The sequence below is a fragment of the Lonchura striata genome, chromosome 5 (genome assembly GCF_050655825.1).
Source record: "Lonchura striata isolate lonStrDom1 chromosome 5, ASM5065582v1, whole genome shotgun sequence".
NCBI classification, from domain to species: domain Eukaryota; kingdom Metazoa; phylum Chordata; class Aves; order Passeriformes; family Estrildidae; genus Lonchura; species Lonchura striata.
Window position 1 is genome coordinate 40,791,544 of NC_140707.1, and position 22,568 is coordinate 40,814,111.

At 38.7% G+C, this 22,568-nt stretch overlaps 1 protein-coding gene across 19 annotated transcripts in view; it reads right to left on the minus strand.

Moving 5' to 3' along the window:
- Positions 1-22,568, minus strand: part of RAD51B (RAD51 paralog B) — a 452,264-nt gene that overhangs the window by 169,685 nt on the left and 260,011 nt on the right. For all 19 annotated transcript variants that reach the window (XR_014956026.1, XR_014956032.1, XR_014956030.1 and 16 more), the window contains one exon: positions 7,121-7,199. Coding sequence is in view for 12 of the 19 variants with exons in the window: in XM_085582079.1 (XP_085438205.1) it covers positions 7,121-7,199 (79 nt within the window). In the remaining 7 variants the exon portion in view is untranslated. The remainder of the gene's footprint in view (positions 1-7,120; positions 7,200-22,568) is intronic.

Sequence of the window (22,568 nt, forward strand, 5' to 3'; positions counted from 1 at the left end):
TTCTGTAGTTGAAGAACTAGGAAGTTTAAATGAAAACAAGATTCAGTGAACAATACAGCAAAATATTTTCAACAACATCTTTTGTTGAATTGTTAATTATAGCATCATTTGCCTTTGCTTCCTCTTCACCCCTGTAGGCTTGTGCTGCCTTGCCTATGTGCTGAGCCCTAAGGCAGACCCCTAGGGTTATTCAGATGGCAAACCAAAGGACAGCCTAGGCTGCTACCCAACACTCTAGCAAACTGCTGACTAGCCTCCTTGCTGCTCTTATCTCTATAATGCTTCTTTAACTCAATCTAGCCCTGAAATTTAATCTCAAAAGTTTTTCAGGGGTCTTCACAGAACTGAATGACAAAGGACCAGGTTTGGTTTCATTACAACACTGAGGAGCAGTGCTAAAGTTGAAAGGAACATTGCAGAAGATACTTTATAGTAACAGCCCAACATTATGAATTTTAGGGAATGACTGTAATGAGAAAAAGCATTTGAAGTAAACCACTGTTTGCTGAGAGGGTTTATCACATGCGCCTGTTTCTAAGAAAGTGCTATATATTCCTATTCCATCTTATCAAGATAGATTTAAGAATATATGAGAAGATAATTTAAATCTGTGATGGAGCAAGTCAACACATCAGATGCAGAGATACATGAGGTTGTTCAGGGTATGTTAATTCTTGAAACACAGAGAAAGTTTCACAGAAAAACAGCACTGGGGTCAAAGCAGTGGAAGCCCTGTTTGTAAAGTGTTATCCCTGTGCTAGTAAGCGTCTCCTCAGGCAAAGTTTTCCAGTTTCGATGAAGTGCTATCCAAGTGTGCTTCCCTACACAGAATTGCACTCTGGAGACTTCCAGAGTTTAGACTGTACGTAACTCTTGGATCTCCTCAGCAGAGGGAACAATAAAGTACCCAGAATTTCTCTCTGGAAAACAGGCTGTACACTTAGGGATTTTACAAGATTTTAGTAATACATAAATTCCTATAGCTGAAGAAAAGTTGCATGTATTACCAAGGGTAACTAATTTGGGTCATAGTCCTCTATTGCTAACTACATTTTCACAAGATCAAATTACATCATGATGGTTTCACCAAACATGTTAGAGGTGAAACCGGTACAGACATAAACTTTGAGGATAGCAAAAGAAACCTAGTTGTACCTATGTGAGAAAAGAAAAAAATCACTGAGACTTAACTGTCTTTTACCTTCATAAGCTGCACACAAAAGCATGATACTTTATTCTGGCTGAAAAACATGTTTTTGAACAGCTTCCTACTCATGAATGTGTTCACTTAAGAACATTAAGTCCATTTTAGATACATTTGACCTACAAAATCTGTACAAATCTGTACAAATCTGTAGCTTGAAAGATATGACATCTACATTAAATCCAGGCAATTACTAGTAAAGTCTTAGTCTTCCATGACAATGTTCAGTTCCCAGAACAATATATTGTCAAAAATCACAGACACTACCTCTAATCAACAGACAATTACACTCCTTATGTTAAAAGCCTTTTGGAAAAAAGGCCATTTGCTTTAGTAGTATGCTGAAAACCCAGGGGAGCAGCCTACTTTGATCAGGAATCCATTACACAGAGCCTGGTAAGGAGAAAATTTCTCTGAAGTGAGATAATTTTGTCCCAGGAAGCCTATGCCAGCCTTGAAAAGAGGGGAACAGACTTACACTCCTCAGATCATTGTTTTAACACTGGATTAAAACAAATTAGTTTTGATTTGCACTTGTATAAATGAGAACAGATTTGGCACACTGCTTACACTAAAACTTTTCTTTGTATTACATTTAGTAGAACTTCAGACAAGTTAAATGCTGGCACTTCAGTTACAATCTAGTAAAGCATTTAGGAACATGTTTGGCTTTAAGTGCAAGACAGCAGTACTGTATCTTTACATGCATCTTTAAAATTAAGCAGTAATTCAAAGCATTGTGCTAAACTAGATTTATCCAGCATAATATCCCTGCACAAGTTAAGCTCACAGGAACAAGCATGGCCAGAAACTTTATCAATCCACTGCCTATCTACTATGCCACTATGTGAAAGGTCATGTTTGCAGAGAGAAGCATTTCATTTTATTGAAATTCCAGTTTGTTTGGTTTCTACTGGATCTAAACCCAAGAGGCCTCTAGTCTTCCTTCACCATTAAAATGTTTTCCTTCCATTTCTCATAATAAACATTTTATTTGGTTTTGCATCTGTGCCCTGTTTCTCTGTCCTCCTTCTTTTGACAGCCATGGAGTTTGGCTCCTCCACCAAGGCTTTGGCAGTGCTGTTGCAGAGCAGTAGAGCAATTCCCACAAACCTATCTAGTGAGGACACCCTCTCCCAAGCAAATACCATTCCTGGGCCAGGTTTAGTAACCCACTCCTCAAAATGCCATGAATTGCCTGAACAAAAGAACATATTCATTCATGTCAGCTCTATCTGTGTGGGTGATGTTGCTGGCAGTCTTATTTTTTCTCATGCCTTACTCCCAGGACAGACTTAACCTATAAATTGATAGTGCTTCTTTGCTCTCATTATTACAAACCTGTTAAAAATGGCAAGAGACTTTCAGTGTCCTGTGGGGAATACAGCAAAAATGGTTCTACCCCACAGAGATTCTAACAATGATCAGTTCATCTTTATCCCTCCAATAGGGCTGGAAATCACCAGTGGCACTGCAAATCTTTTACCATCTCAATAGCAATGCACAACTCTATTCCCATTAATCTGTCTCCCACCCATTCACACATGAAGTACAACCCTGCTTCATTTTACAGATTATATCCATGTTGCTCCAGACAAAGGTCACTTTATAGTTACAGTTCTTCAATTGAATAAAACCTTTTGATGCAGTAAATCATTGTCTTTCACTGTTCAAACCAACACAATACAATACAAATAACGCTGCCCTTTCTTTCAGAATTCCTTTTCTACCTCACTATTTGTTTCTTTACAAAATAAAATGAGGCACTTTTCACTCGCTTCAGCCATAGAAATTAGTTATTGCACTTTGGAGACAGTTTGCCATGCTGCACTACAAACCCAGACCCTATGCTATTTTGAGATCAAAATGAGCCTCTTTCATTACCTTAGTGACAAATGAAACATAATGTACTAAGGTTTCCCTAGATTTAGCTGTTACTAGATCTTTTCCCTTACTACTGTGAAACTTAAAAGACACTCTCTTCCAAGTGTCACATTCTTTTGTTTCTACATATAATAAGTTACCTGCCTCAATAGGACACTACATGCAAGGTGAGTACATTTGTGTTCAGACAGGTTGTGTGCAGTGAAAAAGAGGGCAGCAGAAGGGGTGGATTAATAAACTAACTATCCAGTCCTGTAGCACACCCCTAAACTCTTCCCTTTAGCAATACAAGGTATTCTATTCTTTCTTTGAGAAGTAAGGGGAGCCAGTCAGCAGGAGACATAACATTTTGAGGTTAAATTTATAGCCAGTTATACTTTCAAAAAGGAAGAGTAAAACATAGCAAGATAAATCATTATGCCAAGTACACTCATGAAAAATGGCAACCATTTAACAGTATTACTGCTTATTTTTAGCACTGAAGGTCATTACAAGACCTGAGGACGAAAGCTGAAGGCAGACAAATTTTAATCTGAAATACAGAACAAGGGTTTTGCAGCAAGGTAGCTAAAACTTGAAAACACCGCGAGGCAAACCAGGCACCTGAAGGAACATGTATGATATATGGGAGGTCAGTTTGGATGAACTGATAATTCTATCCATCTTTAAACCCTATGAAACTGAAAATATATCATTATTCAAAAGCACATCCTAGCTCGCTAATATAATTTGCCTTATGTTTTCAGTGCTTCTGAGTTTTTCCATGAAGAGCAATGTTAATCACTTAGTTAAAACATTCAGTCCCAAAAGACTCTTCAGCTGGCAAACAGCCACCGTGTCCCTGTCTCCTTTTGCAGCACCATCCTCTTGGTAACAGAAGGCATTTGCTTAAGTAAGATGGAATGAGACTTCCTCAAATAGCTGAGTTGTTGGTAGGTAACAGCTAGGCTTCTTGCCTACTTGTATTTATACTCCAGAACACTGCTGCTTTGAAAGCTAGACTTGGATGATCACCCATAGCATACAGGTTCAAATCAGTTTCATTCAGCCTATCTTTTTCGCATATGTATGCACAAAGCTAAGTAGCATCTTCTAGTTCAGCTGGCCTAACCCAGCAGTGCTACATTCAATTTCAATGAAACTACAATTCGGCAAGAGCAGCTCAAAATTTCTTCTGTTGTACCAGAACAGAATTACCAGTTAGCAACTTCCAATTAAAACAGAAGTTATTTCATAGCCAAGGAGAAAAATAATGTTACAACTTTTACTCTTAATCAAGTAGATCTGAAGCTCTTTTAATTGTATTCTTCTTTTTAACGGTATGACTCCACTCACTGCCACTGGTATATTGAACTAGGGAAGCGACAGCAAGTTCTTAGAACAGCAAACACAAGCTGACAGTAAAACTTCCAATATTTTGCAGTGCTTGATCCAGATTTCTGCCTTTTTGTCTAAGATCTCTATGAAATAGAGATTGGCTGTCAGACTGGATTCTACACTCACAATTCAGGTTCATCAAAGAATGACACTGGCAGAACATAACATGACACTGCATTGCAATGTTAAGGAAACTGAGGATATTTTTAGGGTTGCAGTCCACCCCCCCTATAGCACAGAGCAATTTGAAACAATGAAAGGAGGAGGCTGCAGACTTGTCTTTGCTAAATTTATGATTCTCCAATCTTGCTTTTCAATCATCACATTTCATTTCTCTAGTCTGAAAGTGGAAATAAGAGAATGAGTGCATAAATGGATTCTCTTAATCCCTGAACACTTCAGATTTATAAAAGCAAAGAAGTTTTCGCCAAGGGACCCTTGGGCAGCCTGGAGATCTCCTCTGATAATAAAAGTGAAGCAGTTCTGTCTCCCCCAAAAAATTCTGTGCTTGCACTGAGGCCATGAGATGCAAAGATACCAGGGAAACAGAGCAGCAATTTACATTGACAAAGAGGATTTTGATACACTCCTCCAAATGGGGCAGCATTACCATCTTAATAGCCTTTTGCTCTCAGCCCTCTTTCTGAGGACGCTGGAGATTTTTGCAAATGGAGAACAGTTCCGCTTCCCATTTTAACTGCAACAATAGCAGAAGGGCTCCTTAAACTGCATCAAATAGCAGTCTGTGAAATCCCTAACTAGCCGCTGCCTCTCCTGCCGTTTTATTATCCTCCAGCCCACAGAACAAAGCGGGGGAGAGCTCCTCCTCTTTTTTTTTTTTTTTTTTTTTTTTTAGCCTATTCCACACATCCTAATCCCTCAGAGGTGGCAATGGAAATTGCTTGTGGAACTGTTAAATCACACTTTCACTTTGTCTTTCGTTCCCCATTCACCCTCGCTAATCAGGGAGCTTCCAGCCACATTTTCCGATATCAATTTGTTTATGGCCTATTGGTTAATGGTCCTGGGATGGGACCCCCTGAGTAAAATGAAAGAATCCTGGGCACTTCAGCCAGCTGCTGCTTCTCACCAGTTCCCACATCCACCCACTTGTTCCCATCAGCCACCCTCAGTGTGCTCCCCTCCTGACACCAAGGGAATTAAACTACAAAGGCGGAACGGGAGAGGTGCCTTTGCGGCCAGGCTGGGGACAGAGCCCACTGGTCAGCGCTTCATGGTGCCCTCAGACACGCACCGGCTGGCCCGTGGCTGCTTGCCTGACTGTCATCTTCCCTTGCATCCAGCTTCCCTTTGGAAAGAAGCACCAAGTACAGCTTCCAGAAAAACTCTAGCCTCTCTAGAACAAGGAAGCCTGGTGCCACCGTCTGCATCTTATCCAAACCAGACATTTCCTGGTGATTTGCTCACTTCCTGTTTCCACAGAAATAATGATCACTGAAATGCGGGATGAGACCATGCAATATTTACTTTGACAAATCAGTGAGACGGTTCATGTGTGTTTACAAGTCTCTGTAAAAGAGTCTGGGGAACCATACCCTTCCTTGCTACCCATCTTGGAGAAAAATATCAAAAATAGAAACATATTGATGTAGCCAGAAACTAATCGAGGGCTCACACAGAGAAGACGGTCTTGTTGCCTTTCAAAATGCACAAAAAATGCCTGATATCAAGACATCAATTACTTAAAGAAATCCAAACTGCTATTTTATCTGTTTGTAGAAAAATGGCAAATGATGTTTTAAATGTATACCCCAGAAACATACGGGTATAGGGAAAAGAGCAGTTGCCACACTTTTAATCCAGTGATATCCTTCTATCAGAATGCTGCTCCATCATTATGTGCAACCAGGCCTATTTGTTCTTTAAAGGTATGGTTCAGTCTTGGGAAAGCTATATTCATGGCACACAGAAAAGAGCTGAAAAATTAAGATTGTCTCTGAACAAATTCTCTGTTTCTGAAATGGGAAAACTCAACAAAATTGATCTATGAATCTTTGTCAAAAAGTAAGATGTTTGTTGGGATAAATGGGAAAAGAAGGGAAGAGTTGAACTTCCCTCTTTGCTGTGTCTAAAAGTACATGATTCAGGACACAGCCAGGAGGAATTCTAGTTCCCTGTCAGCATGGCAGTAATATCCAGCTTTTCAGTATACCACTTCATATCCTAGAGAATTTGAGGATAATTTAAGACCATAGGGCATTAGCATTAAAATTATCACAAAAATAGAAAACAGATATTAATTCCCTGCATTTTTAAGGATGCCAAGCCATTTGCTAAAGAAGAACCATTTTTTACAGCATGTTTTAATGACAGATGGGTATGTTTATCCTGAAGAAACCTATCCCATAGGACCCAAACCATTCCACTTTACCTTGGAGAAAAACAGGGAACCCTGGTTAATAATTTCAAGGCCCATTTCTAGATCCATGGCAACAGGCAAGAACTAATTTAGTGTAATCCAAGAAAAAACAGTGAATTCAGTAGAATAATCCCCTTGTTAACCAGAATGTTTAAATGTGTGGGGTTTTAATTCAGTATGAACAGCACCATTTTCAACAATAGTTGTTGTTACCTACATTCAGTCTGCTTAAAATACTAATTGAAAAGGCAAAATAACCAATGGTCTGGTCCTACCTTGAAGAACCAAGCCTGATTTCTCAATGGTGTAGAAAAAAGTGGAGAATGGAGCAACAGGGGATTTAGCAACCAGGAGCTGCAAAGCAAATACATGATGTAAGTATGCATCTTTATAACATACTGATCAAAGCTCAAATCTGCAAAAACTTCTCACCAGATTTAACTTTCAGAAGTCATAAAGCATACTTCAGAAATAACATGAAGTTATTGATCTAGCCCTGTCACTTCTAAGTAGTTAAGATATTCTCATACACATATATAGATCATGCTGCAATTTTAAAAGGATTTACAGGTCCTAAAAAAACACTATCATGAAAGCAGTACGTTTTGCTTGTCTTATTGGCATCCTGTTAAGCTTAACCATTCCTGCTGGTTCAGGCTTTTGCACTCTAAGACGATTTTGTTTTTTGAATAAAACTGCTACTGCCATATAGAGGGAATTTTTAATTGCCATTAGCCATTCCACAGATATGCCCCCTTGGCTTCTCCAAGAACTCCACCCACTATCTTCACCCAGCTCCTGGAAGCAGCATGTCCACTCATGTGTCATCGCACTGGGGATGGTAACACACCATTGCAAGTACCTGGATGTCCTCTTCTGCAAAAGGGGTAACGACCATGTCAAGCTTTATTCAAGCATCTTGTCCTTGAAATATCAAAATAGGAACTGGAATTCCCTCAGGGTGAATGTACAGTCCAATTGAATTTAGCTTGGTGTTAGGGTGACACCTGAAATAAACCTGTGATGTGCTGCTGAAAGGAAGTGTTTTATTATAGTTTTTCATTCATATGCATAGCTGGCTCCACTATGGTAGAACCATCCTCTAGGGGAAATGAGATGCAGCAGAACTGCAGAGACAGAAATGGGCAGAATAGGGAATGTGGGACCTGTAGGTGGCAAACTCACATAAATGTGCCCAGCTTTATTGCTTGCCTGTTTAATTTTTGCTCATTGCCAAGCACTGTTCCTCCACAGCTTGCCTAAAATAACCCTCATGCTGTCACCTGCATTAAAGTGACATTTTAATGACAAATTTAATACACTCTGCCCAAAATGTAATCAGCACAAACACTGATCTGACGGTGCCCACGTGGCCCTGCAGGTGTCACTGACAGTAGTGGCTGAAGCAGAGAGAAGGCTGCTGCTCTGCCTCCAGCACAGAGCTGCTGAACAAACCAGAAATAGGGTTCTTGCTCACCTCTTCCACAGCTAGAAAAGGCTGTGATCTGGAAACCAGCCCTCCCAGTGGTGGCCATCTACTCTGGGAGAGCCTCCCTGCCTTCCCGTTCCCTGGGGACATGGTTTGGGGTGGATGGTTTCCCTTCAGCTCTGCCTGAGCTTCAGCAGGGATGTGCTCCCAGCAGACCAGTCTGGCAGAGCCTGACTTGTGAGGGCTGAGGACACAGAGCCCACCTGCCAGCTTCCTTTCATCCAAGCTCCCTGTGAGGCCTGTCACGCAATGTGCTGTGGAACCTCACACACCTCAGTGCCTAAATTCCCAAAGCCCTATCAAATACTGCACCCTTACAGCCCATGATAGGCAGCCTTCTGTCAGATACATCCAAATACAGATAAAAATCCCATTTTTTCCAAAGGGCATGCCCTAATTCTGCCAAATATTTCAGCATTTGTAAGGGTTATGGCATATGAATTCTGGTTGGTGGTGCCTATCAGTCAGTGGGGAAGTAGTGAGCAGGTTTTACAAACTCCAAGAGAGACTACGAGGGAAACAAGGAAGTTCACATTCTCCAAAACTGCTCACATTTCCCTGCAAAGCCAGACAGTATTGAATAACATGTAAACATACAGAACTGGGACGTTTATTCCTAAGTGTAAGAATAGCAATATCAAGCAGCAGAAGTTTGAGCTCTGCAGTGTCTGAGTATCCAAAAGATTTGACAGCAAATTCTGCTGCAGCATCAAGGCTCACATGATCTTCCTGTAGCACTTTAAATGCTAAGGTTGTCTGTAGAGTAGGTAGTTTCATTTGCAATTGTATGTAATTTGCAGACAGGACCATGCTTAGATGCTTAGTCTTGCAACTCTTTCTCATCTGATTCTGATGTGGGCCAAATTAAGAATGTCCCCATATCTGGTTCTTCAAATACAACCATTATTACCTACAGACAGCTAATATTTTTATGGGCTTCAGCATTTAAACCAAACATAATCTCCCTTCTTCTTTGAAAGTGAAAAATAAAGGCAGGCACATAAAGACCACAAATACAGTTAGGGAACATCAGACCAGTCCAAATGTTAATGTTTTCCCTTCTGTTTTATGAAGCTGGCAAAGCCACCTCAGGATATGATACTATGAATACTTTGTGAATTCTCCAAGTAGGAAAACTGTAGTAGCTGTAGTAGCACTTTCCCCTCTTCCATGTTAATTACCATTCTCTGTGGGATTATCTCCTGGAGAAAAGAGGGACAAGTCACATCCCACATGCCTGATGCACTCTAACAAAACCTGAATTCCCTTGCCTGTGATTATCACAGAATCACAGAATAAGCTGAACTGGAAGAGATGCACAAGGTTCATCTAATCCAACTCCCAGCTCTGCACAGGACCATCCTCAGGAGTCACACCATGTACCTGAGGGCATTTTCCTAAACACTTCTTGAAGGAGCTTGATGCTTTGACCACAGCCCTGGGGAGCCTGTTCCAGTGCCCAAACACCCTCTGCACGAAGAGCATTATTCCAATAGCTAACCTAAACCTCCCCTGACAAAACTTCAGGCCATTTCCTCAGGTCCTGTCTCTGGTTACCACAGAGACAGCAGGAGGAAGACTGCCAGGAAGAAAGCAGAGTGAAGAGGAGTTGCCTCCAGGTGCTTCACACACTCCCTCAGCTCCAAAAATATAAGAGAGAGGATGGAGTGGAAAAACGGTGCAAACACTCAGGTAGTTTCCCACAACAGCTGGCTGTTCAATTGGAAAGGCCTGAAGTGAAACAATTACAATTCTGACATCTAAGGTCAAATTTTGACATTCCATGCACTACTATGCACGTAAATACGAACCTATACATGCATGTGCATTACGCATGCATGCACATGGATAGACATTCAAATAACTCTATGTACATTCTATTACTGCATTTTTATTCAGTTACAGTATGTGCACAGCTATGCATAGCAATGAAAAACTATAATAAAACACTTCCTTTCAGCAGCACATCACAGGCCCCTTTGAAAGGCATCTGAGATGCCAAATTAGCTTCCTCTTCAGTGGAATGGAAACAGCTCAGAATATTCAAAGATATTGCTTTATTTTGAATGTTTGCCCACTGAGAAAAGAACCTCTAAAGTACAACTGCCCATTTCACAACCAGATAGAGTACAGAGAATTCTTTTTATAACATCAAACTACAGTATTTAACATAACATTAAAAAATAAGTAAATATGTATTTACATTTGTTTTTCAAGCAAAATCAGGCACAGGGTGTGATCCTCGGGCTGTCCTGTGCAGGGCCAGGAGCTGGACTCTGTGATCCTTAGGAGTTCCTCCCAACTCAATATATTCTATTATTCTATGAACTAAAGTCTTGGAAAATGGGGTAAAAGAAAACATGGATGTCATGCCAGACATACATGACATCCTTCTTTGATTTTTTTTTAGAAGTCTGATATAAATTTGAACTCATCTCTTCAGATCTCTGAAAACCTTCAACAATGCTAAATGGTTACTAATTATGAAGAAAATAAGGATAAGCACAGAAGCTGTAAGACAAAAGGAGAAACAGTTATTGGAAAAAGACACTTCCTGGGTGCACCTGAGATATTAGTATCTCACCTAGATTGACCCACAAGGTGAGGTAGTCAAGACAGTGACAGACCCAGTTGTACGGTGCACCACCACATACACCTGGTAAAACCAGGGACACCTGGGTGTTTCTGCACAAGACACCAGCAAGGTTTCATCTGTGAGACCATGTACTGTACAGGTCACTTATGAACCCAAACTGCAAGAGAGGGGCTGTATGCTGGTGAGGAGACTGTAGTGGTCATCTGAGATGGCACTAGAAAAACATCAGCTCAGTGAATCTGGCAAAAATGAAGGCTGACAGTGTCTTTGTGTGTAAGTGAATGGGGAGAGAGGAAATGAGAGAATGAAGCAGGAAGAAAGAGAAGAACTTCTCAAACTGACAACACTGCAGAAGAACAGATTTGCAGCAATGAAGACATTTTGGGTGGAAATTTTAAAGTTCATAACTATCAGTAAAGTGAGACTGTGAAAGAGCCTTCAACTCAAAACAGGCAAAGCTAAAAAGTTAATCTTTGTTTTTAGGATTCAGATGAAAATATTTAGGAAAGGGATATGAAGCAGTGCCTCAGGAGCACTTCATGACCTGTTAAGTCTCTTCAAGTCCTATGGGCTTCCTGACAGCAACAAAGCCCTGCCAACCAATCTTTTATGCTGATAGAACTAACAGAGTTGGAACAATGCATACTAACAATGTCCTTTGATGGCTGACATGCAACTAAGGATCTTTGTGATGAATAAACCAAGAAAAAATTGCTGGTTTTCAAATACAAAATTTGTCATTTAAAGTATTCTCATCTGTATCTTCTGGTGAGCATCCATGAAATTCCTAACAGCCACCTGAGGATGTGGAGAATAAATGGGATCTTCCAGAATAATTCGGAAATAGGTAGCACAGGCAGACTAGGAATTTATAAAACTCACATATATTCAAGTATATGTCTTGTTTCTATTTCAAATCACTCCTGGCTGAAAACTGGGGAGTGTACAGAGAGATGTGTTATGTGAACCTGGATCTGAATTCAGAATTATTTAATAACAAGCTGAAACACAGATCTCTTTTCATAATCTTACTTTATAAAACTTGAGATCATGAACCAAAATTTTCAGTCCAACATAGAAGATTTCCTCAGTTCCTTTTTCACTTCAGGAAAAGAAAGGAAAATAGAACTCTACTATCATTCTTGATGTAAAGGAATTTATTGCACTGTTTCCTAGCCAGATAAGTGAAATACACACCTTTAGTGATAAGTACTATTTAATCATGGAATCAAAAATTAATCCAGGCCCCACCATTTTTTTTTTCTATTAACACTTCAGTGCAAGTTAAAGTTGAACCAAAAGTAGTACACATTTTGAGATGAGTAAACAGTAATGGTAAATAATAGGCTAAAGAAATTAACAGGCATTTTGATTACAAAAAATATTTCAAAATAGTAAAATTAATAGAAAACAGACATAAAAAAATGATGAAACAGTACTGAGCCTTTCTAATTTATCCTATGATACTTCCAAAATGCTCTCCATGATCTACCCATGAGCTTCTGGAACAGAGTGTAAAATCCATCTGCAGTTATAATGCTGCTGTCCCTAGAAAGCAATTTCAAGTTTTGCCAAGTCCAACCTCTATAAAATGGTCAAATCTTAGTTTCCTTTCTTTTCTTTCTAGCATCACATTTCTCTGTCAAGAGTTTTGTAATAAATATTTATTATTTGACAACAATGTAGAATAAATGTTAAATGACTGAAAAATAATTTCTGTCATAAAGCATGCTAAGAACACAAAGGTACTGTGTAAGAGGAAATATATCACCTTGATGAAAAGTGAATAGAAATTGGATAGATGCCATTAGATTAGATAAAGGAAGATAAATGTAAGACAAGCAGAGCAGCTGAGAAAGAATTGATGATGACAGCAGAAATATTGTACATTAACATTTGTTTTAGTTAGGGAAAACATTTTTAATAATACATTTTATTGTTTATAAGCTTTAAGGAAGAGATGAATCACAGAATTGATTGCAGAAGCCCAGCAGAAAATAGTAATTATTGGGACAACACCTCCTGTCAATAGCAAGGAAAGCGATGAATTGGAAAAGGTATTGCATGAACTTTCAGAAGGCTTCTGACAACCAGAAATCAAGCCAATGTTCTGCCAAAAATAAAAAAGTAAAGATGATGAAGAGGGCAGAACCTTATATCAAATTACTTATCAAAATGCCAGGATGACAAACTACCAAACAGTGAAATAACAAGATGATTTTGACTAAGCTATCAGCTCTCACATGACTGAAAAATTATTATTTTATATTGGAAAGTGAATGATTTTAACAAAACTAATGGACTAAGATATTTCAATGAAATATTTGAAAAAATCATCTGTATTAACATTTAATACATAATTTCCATTTAGACTGAAAAGAACCACTTGTGTTCCTATTTTTTTATGGAAGCTATTACAAGAAATTGATTTTTAGCCATGACTAAGGAACATAAATAAAACTATTTGAACCTTCCCTTAAAGTATGTCAGTTTCTTATCAATGAACAGATTCTTCTCTTTTTATTTTATTCTATGTCAAGCTTTTTCTTACACTACCTTTTCTCCTTGACTCTTATTATTCTTGTCTGTTGTACTGACAAAATGCATATAACATGCACTAGGGACTGAATGAAAAGCAAATCCACATTTACAGTCAATAAATAATTTAGAATTCAGGTCTACTGACTGAATACCAGAGACATGTGAAAGGAGTCTGGCTCTCATTACTCTTGTGGCTCTTGCTAAAACAATGCTGGCTTGCTGCAACATTTTGCTAATTCTTGTTGCTGTCCTATTGCAGTGAACAAGCTTTGCTAATAGTTGGTGCATTTCAGCAGAACTCTTCAGTAACACCATGTTCCCTTGAAAGAGCATGAGAATTGAGAAGGAAGCCTACACCATTGACAGGGTCACTCAACAGCAAAAATATTCTCTCTCAAGGCTTGATTAGACTCATGTACTAATAAAATCAGTGCTAAGCGAAACAAATCTTTCCCATAATTGTGCCAAATTGACTGGGTGGACAATCTGCACGCCAGAATTTCCCCTCTTATTGTAGACCAGAAGAGTTGTTTTTTCAGCTGCAACAGAGCCCAGGAAAAAGCCAGGAAGGAAAACAACAAAGTTGATTTTGCATCAGATATCCCAGTAGACTTCATAACTGTTTTTTCTGCCCTCCTTTCTGCTACTTCTTAGGCCCAGCATGCCGGAATTTGATATATTCTAGAAATGAAAGCAGCAGTCCTTATTCTGCAGATCATTTACTTTTGAGCAGGAGTTGCAACCCAGTTCCCAGTCCCAGAGCTCACACTGCCTTCAACCCACCAGAAAGGTACCCAAGCAGAGAAGCAAGAGTTCCCTAAAGGGCACCAATTTAGGCTTCACAGATGTTCCAACACTCCCTCTTTATGAAGCACTCTTTAGGGCAGTGGGATGGCTTTTTATAACATAGGAGAAAAAAAGAAAAGAAAAGAAAAGAAAAGAAAAGAAAAGAAAAGAAAAGAAAAGAAAAGAAAAGAAAAGAAAAGAAAAGAAAAGAAAAGAAAAGAAAAGAAAAGAAAAGAAAAGAAAAGAAAAGAAAAGAAAAGAAAAGAAAAGAAAAGAAAAGAAAAGAAAAGAAAAGAAAAGAAAAGAAAAGAAAAGAAAAGAAAAGAAAAGAAAAGAAAAGAAAAGAAAAGGGTGGATTGAAACAGGGCATGCTTAAGATGTCCTAAGCACTAGAGAGGGAACTGTGAGAAGCGGGGCTACAAATATGCCCCAGTACTGGGAGTAGATGTGGAATCCCTACTGCTTCTATAGATGCAAAAAAACCCCACAAACCAACCCCCACCCCCCCCCCCCAAAAAAAAAACCAAAACAAACAAACCCAAAACACCACTAAAAATAAACCTCCAAAAAACAACCCAAAAAAGCCCACCAATCTTCATTTGGATTAAAAATATTTCTTAGGAAACCATAATTTAATTTGTGCCATATAGAGCACTTGAGAGATGTGGTTCTCTGAAGTCCAGCTGTCTGAAAAAGTTGTCATCAAGGCCAGGGTAAAGGGCCAAAACTCAATAAAATTCTTTATAGAGCACTTTAAATGGATTGTATCTCCTCTTTCCCCACAAGAAAATCCCACCTAGAGGAAACTGTTTAGGAATAAGTTTCCTTTCTAGTACTTTATGGAAAAGCAACAATGGCAGCTAGAGATGGTTTATGAGAGCCATTCCATAAGGCCAAAGCAATTAGTGCAGAAAAGTAGGCAAGCAGAATTTGTGTACATCCTAAAAATGGCCATTAGCACACATCTGGAAAAAACAGCAGAGTGAATGAACTCAAAAGGCAACTGACCATCCTGCTGTCATCTCATTCCCTCAAAATTCAGCAGCACATCTGTTTATTTTCTTTTAGTGTGATACATACAGATTTCATATATTAAAAACATTGCTAAGAGTGCAAAGCCAAGAATTCCCTGTTTATCGTCTTGAGAAAAAATGAGGGAGGGAGAAATGTAGATGCACTTATGACATTTTTACAGGGAAAACAGCAACTGTGGATGCTGATTTGAATAAGAAAATTAATGAAGATAAAGTCTTCAGAAGCTCAAGGGAAAACATGCAATGGATTCAGCATGTGAGAAAGAATTCAAAAATATCTCTATCCTGAAATATCAGCATGACACATTAACAAATGTAAATTACTATCAAAGAGATCAAACTTTCTCAGCCAAATTCCAACAGATTACCTTCAATTATAAGAGTCAGTGCTAGTGCGTAGCAGAGGTTTTGAAGTATTTAAAACAATCTCTAGAAATCATGAAGCTATGTAAAAATAGCCAAATTTCAGATAAATCACTTCTTGTCTTTTGGTTTCATCCTAGCAATAACTTCTAGGATATGATTATATTATCTTTTGTGTAAGCTTAGGCAGACCACTTCAACTTCTTCTCTGTGCTCCACTCTCAGAAGAGGTTAATGAATAAAAATTAATTCTATACCTCTGTATTTCTTATGTGAAACTATTTAGGCTGCTTACATACTTAGTTCTAGCTTACATTTATGTTAAGCATGTGTTCCTAACTCAACTACCAATAATTTTATTATTTATGCTAGATATTCATCTTAAAGTACCAGAAATTCTGGGACATCATGGTCTTGCCCATGGTAACAACAAATATGTGATAATTTCAAACAAAAATTAGGATTACTTGTCCAGTGTGAAGACTAGAAGCCCAAGTGAGATAGATGCATTTTGTGGTACTTTTTACTTGTCTTTTCTGAATCAGCAGAATCTCAGGCAGACCTGTCTTGATGATGTTCTGGCCATAAACTTTGTTATTCTCAGAGCACCCAATAGTAGCCAGTGACCATGCTTGCACTTTGTGCAACCACAAATTCTTCCCCAAGCAGAGGTCAATTGAGTTGCTTAGGTGGCGAGAGGTAGACAGATGGTTGAAAAGCTGATGTAAAGAGACACCATGCAAAGAAGCTGAGATGCTGAGATTCTGCTTTTAGACACCAGACACAACAGGACATTCAGGAGGTAGTACTAGTGTCTGAGCTCCAAACCCTCAATGTCTTAATGATGGCACTAGACACTCTCAATGGCTGTGGACAAAACAGGACTTTTTACAACAGAAAAAAAAAAGCTCTCAGAGCAGTTTGTTAGCGCAGTTCTTCCTATAGTAATGAATAACAGTCACAGGCAATGACTCCAATAAAAATAAACCATCATTGCATGCACATGTGGCTGGGCTTACTCCCACAGGAGACATTCAATACTTGCAAAGGAAAGAAATGGAAGGAAAACAAACAAAAGAAGGAGATAGAAATAAAAACCAAGAATCTTTTAAGAATAGAGGAGAAACAGAGAGGACAAGTCAGGAAATAGGACACTGCAAATCTCAAGCCTGCTACATGTGGCTGGCTTCAGGTGTTCCTTATAAAAAGCAATATAATGTCAGGAACTGGGAATCAGGATTCATGAGTATTCTTACTAACTTTGCCACTGCTTTTTGAGCAACTATGTGAAAACAGTACCTGGACATAAGACATCTGTAAAAACTTTACAGTATTAATTTTCTGCCAGGTAGGCACAGCTCCAGAGGTACCCTACTTTCCTGTACCCAAAGGCAGCAATCTAGAAGGATCAATAAGCAACAGTTCTGCTATCTCTTTTCAGTGGGGTGCATTCCTCCCCCTCTCATAAAACCAGAACAAAGGCATGTGTTTTGGCTGAGCCTGTCCAGGCAGTTACTAGCAACACATGACCAGTCTGCAAATTGTTTCAGCTTTTGTGGTGTGCCAAACATTGGATTTCTAGTGAGAGAGGTCAGCATGAAATATGTTGTGCCATTAAGGCATGGTTTTAGCATCAGGCACTATAATGAGGAGCTCTGAGTATCCTTGGACAGAGTAAACATAACTTCAGTGGAAGAAAATAATCAAAACCTCAAATGAGTATCAAAGATAAACATAGACAACAAAACCAAAACTATCCAAGGTGAACTGTCCTGATGTGCTCTGAATGCAACAGGCCAAATCTAACAAAATGCTGCTTTTCCTTACCTATTCTTTCCCAGACTGCCAGCACATTCCTGAGCCCTTATACTCAGAGAGTCTTTTCTTGCCTGATGTACAGAACTTAACAATAACTTCAGTGGCAGGGAACTGCATTACCCAGGCAAACAGCAAGTTTTAATTGGAAAAGAAAATGAAATCCCACATGTGTATTCAAATGGTGTCTGAACTGCAGCAGCATAGCCAGGGAACTGGAGAAAACCAGGCTGCCTCCAGTTTACTTTGCTGAAGTCAGACATCTGGTGAAACTTCTCCTGGGTGAAATACAGGGAGGGTATGCAGGGTAGTCAGCTCCCTTCAGCTCATGAAACACCAGATCCTACAAAATTCCTTTCCCCAGAAGCATTTTCTGTCTCCCTGCTACATGCCCTGTTCCCTAGTTTGTAAAATGGATTTTGTCAATTTTTCTGTTTCCAAGTGTCCTAATTTTTCCAGTGGAGACTCCTCTATAGGCCAGAAAACTTCACAAGAACTTGGCCATGATAATAGCCTATGCAATAATACTTTTGAAGCTCAAAGCCCTGATAATTGTCCAATGTGAAGGCTAATTCAGAAGAAAATGCTTGTAGCTTTTACTAAGCAGGAAAGCAGCCAGCCAGCAAGAGTGTCCTGCTTACCATAATAAAACAGTGCCAAGAAAAGGGATCTGAGGATGGTGCTGTGGCTGGATAAAGTAGTTGGGCAACATAAACACAGACTCCTATGGGAATTCTCTTACGTGGTAACTTGTGGTCACTCATGAGATTCATAGTATACCACTACTGAGAAGAACAGAAAATAGTTTACATAGCTTTTCAGAACCTTTCATACTGTTCCATTTCACTCCAGTTCTGCAAATAAGAAAAAAGCTGAAGGATACAATACTTATTTACAACCCATACTGGAACACTGCTTTATCCCAGAGATCCTGTGTCCCAAATAGTGGAGGACTCCTAAGGGAGTACCAGTACAATAGCATCAGAGCAGCTCTTCTGGCTGCTTCCACCCAGCCTGCCAGACATGGCTGGAAGCAATGGGAGCAGTGGGGAGCACAGCTCAGAAGCCAGGAACTGCATGTTCAGACAGAGATGCCACTGGCTCCTCTGCCCATGCCACTGCACAGAGCAAATCAGCTCAGTCTAACTCAGCAGCACAACATGAGGAATGTACATTAAGTATGCAATTACCACCTGCATTTCCATCATGATTTATCATTTTCACTATTCTTTGAATGTCTATAATAATTTTAGCAACACAGTTATCTTCCACAGATAAAAAAGTATCTGCTGTAAATTCAACTTCAATGCCTGTTTCTAATATGTCTCCAATCTTTATTTAAACAATATTCATTCCTTCTTTAACTTCCTTTTGGTTTTCTAAATGATGAAAAACACCAACATTATTACTTATAAATGGAAAGAAAAATAATCCATTATAAAACAGCATCAGAAGTGGGGTCTTCCTATTCTCCACTCACAGGTTTTGAACATCAGTAAAGTGTCAAGTGACTCAAGTGTCCTTCCTTGAGGTAAAGGCCTAATCATAAAGTCCCAAACCTGGGCCAAAAAGCTTGGGATTCAACCAAGTTAAAGTCCTAGATCATAGCATAAATATTTTTTAACCGCACTAGTGGTTGCAAAATGCCTTTGACATGAAACAAACAAAACCCCTTTCCTACTCTTTTTGTGTGTTCACTTTGTTCCATTCCTAAAAGCAAAGTCCCTGGAGACAAGCTAACATAACACTGCTAATTTCACAAGTGAAACACAGCAATATGATCTTATGCAAAGCCTCAGCAGTGTGTATTTTAGAGTCTATTGGTCATCACACAACAATGACAAGGAAAAAAATCATGTTAACAGACCTGAGAGCTAATATATATAGATGCAATATGTGTGCTTTTGGAGTACTAACACACTCTACTGATATTAAAAAGAAAAGTGACAGAGTTAATTAAAAACTTAATTTCAAGCTTTCTACGGGAGTCAGATTTTCTCTAGCAAGAACATTATTGTGAGAGAATTTACTAATGAATTAGAAACCATTTGCCTTATAAACATTATCTGTATTGCTGAACATTATCTGTATTGTACAGCTGCTGAATAACAAAATTCTAGAAAAACATTTCTCTAACAAACATGAACTGTTCCAGAAGGCTTCATTTACATTTCTACAGGGCAGTAGATATCCTAGAAGCCCCATCAGCTGAAGGCAAACATTCTTGTTCCAGTGCATGGCACAGATGCACTAAAGACTAGTCAGCCCTTTAAGACCTCAAATATTGCTTTATAGCCCACCTGGTCTGAAATTTTTGATGACAACATGCCACAAACAATGATCAGTAGGTTAATAATCTTTTTATGTTTGGAGAAGGAACAGAAGCAACCATCATGTGCAATGATCATTCTTTTCACAAAATTACTGGGAGCAGCATTTATAGCTCTTAGATATTCTCTTGTATGAGGATTATGCTTAAGAAGTTCAGACTTTAGGGATCCTAACTACATGAACTTTAAAAAAGTTTAGTTATGTTGAAAGGACAGAAATGCAGCCATTACTAAGAAAATGCAAAACTGTAGGGGAAAAAAACCCTCAACCTTTTCTTTCCTGCAGTGGCACCTATATGGCAACTTTTAGTACATGTCTTACGGTAAGTTGTTTACCTTTCTTTTATATATTTAATACCAATTAAGTATATGTGGTATTCTCTTAGTAAGATTATTAAGAAACTCTTTGATTTTTTTTGTGCTTATTTACACATTTCTCTTTTCAGCTTGCTCAGTTATTGCAAATGAGATGACCACTATAAGACCACAAGTGAGAAGCAAGACAAAAATGTAGGAGAAAAGGAGAAAAAAGTAGTTTCCTCTTTTTTTTGATATGAAATGTATCACATCCAGTTGTAAATACTAACACAATTTAACAGAGGATTAGGTGATTTTTTATCTGTAGCTTGAGATGACTGTGGGTACAGAGTTTTATATTACTGTTAGATAGATAAATAAAGACTGATGCTAAAAGAAACAAGTTCAGTGACGTACACTGAAGAACAAACATATCACTTGGACCAGACCCACCAATGTGCTGAAATAAATGTCAGTGCTGGATCAGACATGATAAGGTTTTACTGGCTCAGGCTCCAAACCAAACCTTCTCAACCACTGTCAGCTCTGCACAAGGCCAGTTCAAGTGTCCTGAAGTCCCTAACTTCCACTTCAATACAGTGCAGTATGTAAACAGCCTGAACTGCAGAAGATATCTGCACAGACAAATTAAATCAAATGGTAGAAAAAAAATTATACTAATTGTTCACTCAGAATTAGTGTAAGAACTTCTACCAGAGATTCCAGACTCACTGGTAGGAAATGACTGATAAGAGAGACCATGAACCATCACTGTTACATAAATGTGAAAGGGCCTTGCAAACCCAAGATAAATCTAATGAGCTCTTTCTAGTGGAGAACTTCAGTAGTGACTCACACACCACACTGCAACCTCAGTTTATCACTCTCTTTGATGAGACAGGGGGATTTGTTGATAAATGACCTCATTGCTCCAGTATGAATACTCAAGGAAGAAGTAATTTATTAACTGAGCTGTACTTTATAGTACTTCTTACCAGTGTTGGAAAAGTTGAAGCTACCCATCAATCACAGTCTGTCAGAAACACTGAACTTCAACATTGATTGAGGAATTTATGGGCTTTCTGTTAATATGCAGCCAAAGGACATATCTCTCCCTAAACAAAGTGCCTGTGAGAATTGGAAGCAGGATGGCTCAGGTAGCTATTTATAAGTCCCAAGTTATCTTCCAGTGTTTCCACCATATGGGTAGAATATACTACCACCTCCTACACACATCCTTTCCATTCCTGATTGAGTCCCAAAGTCCCATGGTATTTTTCCAACAGTTACAACAATCAGTCCAAGGGAAGGTAATATTTTGAAAATTATCTATTTTATTACCTTCTTGATGCATTATGATGGGTAGATATGATAAAGTTGGCCAGGCAGCTCTCATTAAGTCTGAAGATAATCAAAACCCCCTGTGTTTTAAAGTGCAGTCAATCTCAAGCAGTGGTATGTCAAAATGATTTTATTCCTTAAAGTGGGTCAGTAGCCTGCATTCAGTTCCTAAGCAGTTAAGAAGGTTTTGTTCTTTTTCAGCCTGTTTTTACATCACAGCTAAAGGCACAGGAATTACAGAGATCGAAGATTTAAAAGTCTACATAGAGCAAACTCCTCTAGATTGAACCTACCCAGGGTAGATATACTGACAAAACTGAGTCCTACATTGTTCTCTCTGCAGCAGATTTTCACTGGCTGTCATTCTCCTGTATTCTCAATCTAGAACAGTTCAATGACTTTAGATTCATAAAACAAGCAAAAATTCAAGTTCAGAGTACAATATCCTAGACATACAAACTCCTGACATGATTCTCCCTTAATATGTTTAGAGAATCATAAAAGTTGTAATGCCTGAAGATGAAATTATGTCTGATCCCTACCCTTTCACACAAGATGCCATTCATTTTGCCCACTGAAGCCAATATGTCAAAGTTTATCTGGTTTTAAAGCTTTACCTAAGTTCTAGTTTTTTAACCAGTGACAGCTCAAACTTGTTACTATGTCAACAAATATATTCTATCTAGCACAGACCTTGGCTGGGAAGAAAGTAGAGAGGAAAGCAGAAAGAAGCTTGAACAAACATTTCCAGATCATATACAGTATTCCAGAGATGTCCCCAGTGCCTTTCCACAAGGATACAAACACTTTTCATTTGAGACCACCTTGCCTGATATATTCTAGGACAGCCTACATCCTTTTCATGGTTACATTACAGTGTTGAATTAGTCTTTCTGTGATAAACTAAATCACTCCAGTATATTAGCTTCACTTTGAACTTGTCTGTTCTTAAGTAAAACAGAAACTCTTCTGTAATGCCCAATATTATTTTGCAAATTATTTCTATTAGGAATCTTATATTCCACTATATTTTCATTACTTGAGATTGTCCAGTTAACTCAATGATTTTCTGATATTTTTCACTATTAAGAATGTCTTTAATTATGTTATATTCCAAGATAGACTCAGCAG